An 11,031-nucleotide genomic window follows, 5' to 3' on the forward strand; every position below is an offset into this window, starting at 1 on the left:
AGCCAACAAGATAGACACATCATTATTACATCATGAGGTAAATCATGAGGTAAATCACAGATGGCATACAGAGCACACACAGAAGAAAAAGGCGGGGGAAAAAGGGAAACTCCCTCTTTACACGCGACAACCAATCATAACGTAGATTACCTCATGCAGAAGCCCGCACTCTCCAATCAATCAACTACATCTGTGCGTTGTGGTTCATTATACACTTTTATTGTTCCAGCTATTAAATTAAATATCTTAACATTTTAAATTCTATTCAGGGTCAAAAAATAAATTTCAGTGGAAATCCTGTACCATATTCATCTCCAAAGAAAATCTGACAAGCAACGTCAATTGGGGGGGCGGGGAGCCGGATTCACTTAATGAATATGCATCACTGCAATAGTCATAAAGTTGGGTGCGACTCACTTAACAACGGCCTGACTTAGCAGTAGAAGTTCTGGTCCGAATAATAGTCGTAAATTGAGGACTAGCTGTTTAGAATAAAACCTCAGGAGCCTGAGTGGCGTAGGAGGCTAATGCCTCCTACTAAGGCAGCATTTAACATCCAGCTGCCTGCAATTACTGCGAGTTCAATTCTCACCAGGCTCAAGGTCGACTCAGCCTTCCATCCTTTCTAAGATGGGTAAAATGAGGACCCGGTTTGTGGGGGCAATAAGATGACTTTGTATAAAATATACAAAAGTATGAAGGCTATTGCTTAACGCATTGTAAGCCGCCCTGAGTCTCCGGAGAAGGGCGGCATATAAAAATAAATAAAAATAAAAATAAAAAAATAAAAGCCCCTTTTTCCCATTTTCGGTTGCTTTTCCCAACCCAGTGTCTTCTACGTGCCCTTCAACTGGATTAGATATGCAAATTTGAGGCAGCTGTTGGGTGTGTTTTGGTGATTCATAATGAAGCAACATACTGATTGTGTGAACATTAGCCTTCAACACACTGCTCTGGAAAAATAGCCTATCTGGCCCTCAATAACTTACCAAATTTGCAGATGACACTAAGCTGGCAGGAATAGCCAACACCCTAGATCAGAAGTCTGCAACCTTAAACACTCCAAGAACCATTTCGACCCATTTCTCACAGAAAAGAAAACACCGGGAGCCACAAAACCCTTCCCGCGCCTGACTATTTCTTGAGCGGCCACAAAACTAGCATATGTAGTTGAAATTAAACGTTCTGTTTTCTTCTGAAACTTTTCTTTTCTTGGATTTATCTATGGTTGGCCTACCGGAGGTTGAAAAGCTCACTAAATCGTGTGCTGGCAATTGTCGCACATTGGCGTTTGTGATGCATATTTTGAGTGACAGGGAGCCGCAGCCAAGGGGTGAAAGAGCCACATGCGGCTCCAGAGCCGCAGGTTGCTGACCCCTGCCCTAGATGATAACCTTAAGATCCAGATGGATCTTGACAGACTTGAACACTGGGCCCTCTCTAACAAAATGAAATTCAACGTGGAGAAAAGTAAAGTCTTACACTTAGGCAAGAAAAAACAGAAGTACACATATCGACTGAATGAAACCGGGCTTAACAGCAGTAACTGTGAGACGAATCTTGGAGTCTTAGTGGACAACCAGTTAAATATGAGCCAGTAGTGTGCGGTGGTGCTCTGCCCCAGCTACGGACCCCAAAGAATACAGCACACACAAAGTTTGTACAAAACTTAATTTACTAAAATAACTCAGTCTTTTTCAAAGCAAAGGTTGTTAATAAACTTTCTTAACAGCCTACAAGAAACCAAAGATAAAGTAATCACAATCTTATTAAGGTTGGCAGAAAGCCCAGAAGCAATTTGCAGAGAATCCAGACGTGAAGTAGAGTGAACTAAAGTTGTTCCCTACAAATTGCTTCAGTCGGTGTTCCTCCTTAAATAGGCTAAGGGAGTGGCCAATTAGCCCCAAGCTTTACTCTCGAGGAGACCTCCTCCTGAGGAGCCACTCCTGCCTTTGGCCGCTCTGCGCGTCCGTGCATCGAGAAGAGGCTCCTCCTCTTCATCCACTTTACTTAAAGGAGCTTCTGGAGGTTCTGAAGGTCCTGGCTGAATCCCTGCCTCTGGCACCACATCTTCTCCAACCTCCTCATTGTCTGACTCGAGTGCCAGCTGCACAGGCTGCTGGCACAGCACCACACCAGCCTCCTTGGTGTCAGAGTCAGCTACAATCCGCACAGGCTTCCTTCCTTCCTTCCTTCCTTCCTTCCTTCCTTCCTTCCTTCCTTCCTTCCTTTTCATTCATTCATTCATTCATTATCATGAATTCACAGCTTTTTTTCATGGTAACACAGGGTACACAGTTTTCCCCTCTCGTTTTTCTACCTGTGCACATCAACCCTGCAAAGTAGATCAGGCAAAAAAAACCCTATAAACACTAACTCATTCTTTCTTTCCTTCCTTCCTTCCTTCCTTTTCATTCATTCATTCATTCATTCATTCATTCATCATGAATCCACAGCTTTTTTTCAAGGTAACACAGAGTACACAGTTCTCCCCTCTCGTTTTTCTCCCTGTGCCCAACAACCCTGCAAAGTAGACCAGGCAAAAAGAACCCTCTAAGCACTATTAACTCCTTCCTTCCTTCCTTCCTTCCTATTCATTCATTCATTCATCATGAATCCACAGCTTTTTTTCCAAGGTAACACAGGGTACACAATTCTCCCCTCTCGTTTTTCTCCCTGTGCCCAACAACCCTGCAAAGTAGACCAGGCAGAAAGAAAAAGAAGAGAAGAGAAGAGAAGAGAAGAGAAGAGAAGAGAAGAGAAAAGGAGAGGAGAAAGAGAGAATACGTTCCTAAGTGCCCCAATAAACCCCCTAATCGAATTGGGGCTGCATTGCCTTGTTTAAGAACTCAGAAGACTGCTTCCTTATTTTATTTTATTTTATTTTATTTTATTTTATTTTATTTTATTTTATTTTATTTTATTTTATTTATTTGCCAAGCATAGATGAGATAACAGATAAAAGTATAAACATCATTGTGAATACATCAAATGGATACGAATAAAAAGGGACATTAGGATAAGGGACGATAGGCACGTTGGTGGAAAGAAAAGGAAGAAAATTAGGGCTCTGGATCACTGGGATCCTGAGGCTGTCCGGATCACCTGCCCAGATCTCAGCATTAATTTAGACGAGAGAATCTTGCCCAGCAAGTAGATCGTGGGAGAAAAAAATTCCAGCCGGGCTTAGGCGCCCGTGAACAAAATGGCCGCCGACGCTTCAACCCACCCGAATCAAACATGGCTGCTCCCCACACTGCCTGCCTGTCGTCCAAAGCGTCCAAACGGGCGCACGAAGCGGAAGCGTGCCCACCTTGTTTCCATTCCCCCAGTCTGCACTTCCGGTCCCTTGCTCCCATTTGCCCCCCCTCACCCCCACCCTCCACCCCCACATTGGTTGCTATAGATGCTGCCGGACACGGCAGGAGGATGTCGGACACTTGGAGCTCGATCCAGGCGCACAAGAAGCAGCTGGACTCGCTGCGGGAGCGGCTGCAGCGGAGGCGCAAGCAGGAGCCTCTGGGTGAGGCAGAGGGAGGGCCGTGAGTGAGTGGGGGGTGGGGGGGCTTCGGGAGGGATGTGGGATGCCCACGGATATTCCGCAGGGCTGTGTGGGGATGAGCTGGGCTGCCTGACCTCCAGATTGGCCCCTCTGATCTATAGTGTCCACTCCCAGCAGTCCAGGGGCGTTGAAAAAGCAAAGCCTGCAGATTTTAGTCACCTTGCCAGGCCATCTCAGAGCAATGGCAAAGGGCTGTCATGTATCATATTATATCATATCATATATCATATATCATATCATATATATCACATATCACATATCTTTTATATTTATTATATTACATTACAGTATATGTTACAGTATATTATATTATACAGTATGATGTTATTATATTTTAATATATTTATCATAGCATCGCATTATATACTATATATTATATTAGTATATTATATTATACATTATACTATACTATACTATATTATAATAACTACATTATATATTAGATTTATCATATATTAGATTTACCTACATTTTATTATATTAGCATATTATATATTAGATTAGATTAGATTAGATTATTATAACATTACATTATATATTAGATTTATCATATATTAGATTTACCTTTATTATATTAGATTTATATTATTATATTATATTTATTATATTATATTATTATATTATATTATATTATATTATATTATATTATATTATATTATATTATATTACATTACATTACATTACATTACATTACATTACATTACATTACATTATTATTACACTATATATTAGATTTATCATATATTAGATTTACGTATATTAGATTAGATTACATTATTATAACATTACATTATATTCATGTTTTTTACTTTGGCTGTACACCGCCCTGAGTCCTTCGGGAGAAGGGCGGTCTATAAATTTAATAATATTAATAATAAGTAAGTAAGTAAGTAAGTAAGTAAATAAGATTTATCATATATTAGATTTACCTTTATTATATATTAGATTAGATTAGATTATTATTACATTATATATTAGATTTATCATATATTAGATTTACCTAGATTAGATTAGATTAGATTATATTTATTAGATTATATTTATTATATTTATTAGATTATATTATAACATTACATTACATTATATATTATATTTATCATATATTATATTTACCTTATATTAGTATATTATATTATACTCAAATATATTAGAATGGAATGGAATGGAATTGGCCAAGTGTGATTGGACACACAAGGAATTTGTCTTTGCTGCATATGCTTTCAGTGTACATAAAAGAAAAGATACGTTCATCAAGAATCATAAGGTACAACGCTTAATGATAGTCATAGGGTACAAATAAGCAATCAAATCATATTAGGAAACAGTCAATATCAATGGTAAGGATACAAGCAACAAAGTTATAGTCATACAGTCATTAGTGGAAAGAGATGGGTGATAGGAACAATGAGAAGATTAATATTAGTGCAGACTTAGTAAATAGTTTGACAGGGTTGAGGGAATTATTTGTTTAGCAGAGTGGTGGCATTTGGGAAAAAACTGTCCTTCTGTCTAGTTGTTCTGGTGTGCAGTGCCCTATAGCGTCGTTTTGAGGGTAGAAGCTGAAACAGTTTATGTCCAGGGTGTGAGGGGTGTGTAGATATTTTCCCAGCCCTCTTTTTGACTTGTGCAGTATACAGGTCCTCAATGGAAGGCAGGTTGGCAGCAATTGCTTTTTCTGCCGTTCTAATTATCCTCCGAAGTCTGTGTCTGTCTTGTTGGGTTGCAGATATAATTCTATTATATTACAGCATTTTATATGATATTAATTATATTGTGTTATACGGTATACTGTATTACATTATATTGCATTTATTTATTTATTTATTTATTAGTTCGATTTATATGCCGCCCTTAGAAAAAATGCTTTGAAAAGTTTTTTTTAAAAAAAAGTTGGCCACGCCCACCCAGTCACATTAAACCCCTCCCCCCACCAAGCCACGCCCACAGAACCGGTATTAACAAATTGTACATTTCACCCCTGGGTAAAACCCCCATCTGGAATTAAGGTCTTTATGCCATTCATCATAGAGAGACCAGTTGTATCTTAACATGAGGATACATGTCAGAGCCTTGGTGGCGCAGCAAATTAAAGTGCTCTTAAGTAACACCAGCTGCCTGCAATTACTGCAAGTTCGAATCTCACCAGGCTCAAGGTTGACTCAGCCTTCCATCCTTTCGAGGTAGGTAAAATGAGGACCCAGTTCGTGGGGGCAATAAGCTGACTGTATAAAAAAAGAACACCGCTTGGGGGTGGGGAGGACGAAAGCCCTACTAAGCAGATATATACAAAAGTATGAAGGCCACCCTGAGTCTCCGGAGAAGGGCGGCATAGAAATTGAACCAATAAATAAATAAATAAATAAATGACTGGAACCTCCACTTACAGCAGCAGTATATCTCCGTAAGTGGCAGAGAGCTAAGCCTCTTGAGTTGCTGTTGCAGTTGTCGGCAGGGTGGATAAAAATCAATGATTTTTTTAAAAAACTAAAAAAAATCAGATTTTTTTGATTTAAATCGGATTTTTTTGATTTTTATCGAATTTATTTTAATAAAAAACTTTTGGGGTAAAAATCTATTGTACGAGTTTTCTATTTAAGATACATAAATAATTTAGTTTATTCAGCATGAAATGGAGCTTAGTTATGTAGCACGAGGCTGTATATTCTGCAACACTGGGACTATCGGTGAGTCAACAGTGGGTCAAAGGAGTAGCAGAGATGACAGTTGCTCTTTAAAAATTATGATTTAAATCGCGTTGATTTGAAGCAAGCCTTTTTACTAGTGATTTAAATCGTGATTTAAATTGTGATTTAAATCAACTCGATTTAAATCAAATCCACCCTGGTTGTCGGGATGCTTGTTTAGGGTGCAGTCTTGTGAACGGCTGCTTGCTGGACTGTCGACAGACATCAAAGGAAAATTCAGAATGACAATGCTGGAAAGGGACCTTGGAGGTCTTCCAGTCCAGCCCCCTTCTCGAACAGGAGACCCTATACCTGTGATGGCAAACCTATGGCACACGTGGCACACCAGCCATTGCTCCAGTCCCGCTCCACCGCGCATACGCGCGCGCCTCCCGCCGGCCAGCTGGTCTTCGGATCTGTGATGCGCGTGCACGGGAGGCAGGGCGCATGCGGGCGACGTGCAGCGCTTGCGCGGGGGGGGCGCTCGCATTGCATTTTGGGGGTTTGCGCGCATCCACCAGGTTGGTGGAAGGACTCCTGCACCAACCTGGAAGCCAAAACAGGGCATGGGGGCGCCACGTGCGGCCCCCCACGCCCCGTTTGGGACCTGGAAAGCCTCTTGTACCAACCTGGAAGCCAAAAATGGGTGCAGGGGGACGGGGCGCATGCTCGGGGGCACTCACATTTGCATTTTGGGGGTTCGCGCACCATGCACGCGCATTCACACACAGTTTGGGCGCTCGGCACCAAAAAGGTTAGCCATCCGTGCCCTATACCATTTCACACAAATGGCTGTCCAATCTCTTCTTAAACACCTCCAATGTTGGAGCACCCACAACTTCTGGAGGAAGCCGTTCCACTGATTAATTCACATTAATTAGAATTAATGTTGTATCTGTCAGGAAAAGGAAGAGAAATTGATTGCAATGCACGTTATTCATTTTTTTTCTTCCCCGTAGCAGACATTATCACTGGGGGACCTTTCCCTGATTTATTCCAGATCTCAGGAATCCAGACTTGGTGCTCAGCCCTCCCTTTCGCAGTGACAGCCCCGTGCCTTCCTCCGTCACGCCCAGCACCGCCGCAGAGCCAGGAGATTTAGTGACCGACCCTGAATTAGAAAAGAAAATCCTCCATCACCTTTCGGATCTGGGACTGGCGCTGCCCACGGACGCTTTAACTATCTGCCAAACCATTTTCACGGTGAGCAATGCGATCGCAATTAAGGCTAGGCTTGTCATTTGATACCTTAGTCCAGTGTTTCTCAACCTTCGGGACGTTAAGACAAGTGGACTTCAACTCCCAGAATTCCGCAGCCAGCAAAGTCCATTCGTCTTAAAGTGCCCGACATTGAGAATAACAGAATAACAGAGTTGGGACCTTGTAAATCATGTAGTCCAACCCCTATCGCCGCCTCTGCGTGCCCCGTTTTATCCCTCCACGGATCCAATTTTCAGCCTCTATGCACCCCATTTTTGTTTGTTTGTTTGTTTGTTTTATTAGATTTATATACCGCCCTACTCCCGAAGGACTCAGAGCGGTGAACAGGCACAAAATAAAATACATAGATACAAAAGTTAAAAGACATAATTAAAACCAGATTAAATAATTTACCCCGGGACAATTAAAAATCCCAATAATTTAAAACAGATTAAAATTTCGATTTAAAAGAATTTTAAAACAGGGGAGAAAATTAGGCCAGGCCAGCTTGCTGGAATAGGAGAGTCTTAAGAGCATGGTGGAAAGTGCGCAGATCCGGGATCTTCCGTATCTCTGGGGGGAGCTCGTTCCAGATAGTGGGTGCCCCCACAGAGAAGGCCCTCCCCCTGGGGGCCGCCAGTTGACATTGTTTAGCTGACGGCACCTGGAGGAGCCGCTCTCTATGAGAGTGTACCGGCCGGTGGGAGGCTGCTTGTGGTAGTAGGCGGTCCCGTAAATAACCAGGTCCTAAGCCATGGAGCGCTCTAAAGGTGGTGACCAAAACCTTGAAGTGCACCTGGAAGACCACCGGGAGCCAGTGCAGCTCGCGCAGGAGAGGTGTCACACGGGAGTGCCATGTTGCTCCCATAACCACCCGCGCGGCCGCACTCTGCGTGTTTGTTTTGACCTCTGTGTGTCCCATTTTGGCCCGTTCCCCGTCGCCACCGCTGCCTAACCCCACTGCCTGGAACAGGCCAAAAATGGTACGTGCGGAGGCAGAAAATGGGCCCCGCAGAGGCCAAAAATGGGCTACGCGGAGATGACGATAGGGGGCAGCAGTGATGGGCAGCGACAGTGCTGATGTGTGGCGGCAATCCCCGCAGCCTGGAACAGCTGATCGGCGATATTACGGGAGGCCTATCCAACCGCCAGTCAGCTGCTCGTGCTAAATCAGGCTGTGCTGAAGCTGACCTTGCTGTTTGCTGCAAGGAGGCAAATTGCTGGGAGGCAGGGGCCGGCGGGTGGGGGCCGGCAGGTGGGTGGGGCTTCAGCAACATTAGCTGTATAAGACGCACAGACATTTCCACCCACTTTTTTTGGGAGGGAAAGTACGTCTTATACTCCGAAAAATACAGTACCTAGTTTGGGTAATGAAATGTCTCCAAGAAAACACCCAAGCTCAAACATACTCCTTTATTGTCCTTCTTTTCTTGCAGGCTGAAGAAGCCTCGGCCAACCAACGGAGCGTGGAGAGCCTCTTGCAGAAATTTGCTGCCCAGGAACTCATTGAAGTGAAGCGTGGGCTCCTTCAGGATGACGGGCAGCCCATGTTGGTCACGTACGCCGACCATTCCAAGCTCTCGGCCATGATGGGGGCTGTGACCGAGAAGAAGGGCTTGGCCGAAGGTACAAAGAGGCGAGCGGAGCAGGACGCTGGGGTTTCCGTCTCTGCCCCTGGGGTTTCTCCTATGACGTTGGCCAGCTCCGAGCCTCTGAAAGAGCCGCCCAAAAAGTCGCGCAAGCAAGCCTCTGACCTTGATCTGGAGATTGAAAGCCTGCTGAGCCAGCAGTCCACCAAGGAGCAGCAAAGCAAGAAGGTAGGATGTATTTTCAGGATCAAATATCAGCATTGGAAGCCTGGCCTTTTAGGTTAGATGTCAACGTTCCGGGTGACGAACCCAACCAAAGCAAGCACGGCCGAGACGATCCAATCTCTTACTGCAAAACTTTGTTGAGTACATGCATTTCGGCACAGATGAGGGCAAAACCAGATCTAACTAATTCCCGCGCCAACTCACATAATTAAAGTATAGATTCTCCCTCCCGTCCTATTAGACCAGGTCACATTGCCCAATTGAGTCTCATGATATTGCTATGAGAAAAAGTCTTTGGCTCTGGCAAACACCTGTTGAAGTGTCCTTGGTTCTCACGGCTGTCTTCTTGATGTCTGGAGCCTACATTCCATCTCCCCCTTCTGTCCTCCCTGGTTCGTTGGCCAGCTGAGAAGCCATAATGGTTGCAACCACGTTGCGGTTTGAGTACTCGCTGTCGAAAAGGTTCGCCATCACTGGTATAGGGTCTCCTGCTTGGGCGAGGGGTTGGACTAGATAACTTACAAGGTCCCTTCCAACTCTGTTATTATTCTGTTAAATATTCTCCTTTATCAGTCATTTAATTCAGCGGGTCCAGATTTGATTCCAGGAGCTTATTTTCCTTCACTCCTGAGTTCTGCCTCTTCCCCCCTGAAGCAGAAATGGTATACAGGTAACCCTCGACTTCCAACCATTCATTGAATGACCGTTTTTGAAGTTACAACGCCACTGAAAAAAGGGACTCATGACCGGTTTTCATACTTACGACCGTTGCAACATCCCCACAGTCACATAATTTACCTTCGGACGCTTGACATCTGACTCACATTTACGATGGTTGCAGTGTTCCGGGGGGTCAGCCGATCCCCCTTTTGCGACCTTCAGACCAGCAAAGTCGACGGGGGAAGCCAGATTCACTTAACAACCGTGTGACTTAATTTAAGAACTGCAGGGATTCGCTTAGCAACTTTGGTGAGAAAAGTCATAAAATGGGACAAAGCTCTCTTACCAAATGTCTCTCTTAAATGTTGGGCTCAAAGGTTGTTCTCATTCGAGGACTACCTGTATACAAGATAGGTAGAACATGAGAAACACAGGCAGTAGCCACTTAGCCGCATAAATGTTAGTCTCCATTGTGATCATATGCAGTGGTGGAATGCTGCCGGTTTTACAACCGGTTCGGTGAGCCTATTTAAGGAGGAACACCGACTGAAGCAATTTGTAGGGAACAACTTTAGCTCATTCTACTTCGTGTCTGGATTCTCTGCAAATTGCTTCTGGGCTTTCTGCCAACCTTAGTAAGATTGTGATTACTTTATCTTTGGTTTCTTGTAGGCTGTTAAGAAAGTTTAATAACAGCCTTTGTTTTGAAAAAGACTGAGTTATTTTAGTAAATTAAGTTTTGTACAAACTCTGTGTGTGCTGTGTTCTTTGGGGTCCGTAGCTGGGGCAGAACACCAAGTCAGCAACGGTAAGTAGATCAGCAAGGGAGGGGGAATCAGCTGTCTGCGCGATTGAGATGAGCTAGAAAGCAGGAAATAAAGGATAGGGCGGAGGCAGGTGGCCGGGGCCAGCTGATTGTCAGAGCTACCAGTTTTCCCGAACTGGCTGAATTCCACTTCTGATCATACGTTGACGACTGACTACCTGCATGTATGGAGGCTCTTCAGACCCTCCAAAATTGGAATCTCGGGACTCTGATCTTAGTTTTCCCTTTTTTTTTTCAAAAGCCTGACGAGCCTCTTTTGGTTTCTTTTGTTCCCCCCCCAAAACG

At 43.8% G+C, this 11,031-nt stretch overlaps 1 protein-coding gene across 1 annotated transcript in view; it reads left to right on the forward strand.

The window, feature by feature from the left end:
* Positions 1–3,283: 3,283 nt before the first annotated feature.
* The window catches only part of METTL3 (methyltransferase 3, N6-adenosine-methyltransferase complex catalytic subunit), a 23,435-nt gene continuing 15,687 nt past the window's right edge, over positions 3,284–11,031 (forward strand). Inside the window, exons 1-3 of the mRNA XM_060682657.2 lie at positions 3,284–3,523; positions 7,247–7,449; positions 8,883–9,263. Coding sequence (XP_060538640.2) covers positions 3,430–3,523; positions 7,247–7,449; positions 8,883–9,263 — 678 coding nt within the window. The 5' untranslated portion in view covers positions 3,284–3,429. The remainder of the gene's footprint in view (positions 3,524–7,246; positions 7,450–8,882; positions 9,264–11,031) is intronic.

Source organism: Pantherophis guttatus, chromosome 4, assembly GCF_059756535.1.
Source record: "Pantherophis guttatus breed Tessera chromosome 4, ASM5975653v1, whole genome shotgun sequence".
Lineage (NCBI taxonomy): Eukaryota > Metazoa > Chordata > Lepidosauria > Squamata > Colubridae > Pantherophis > Pantherophis guttatus.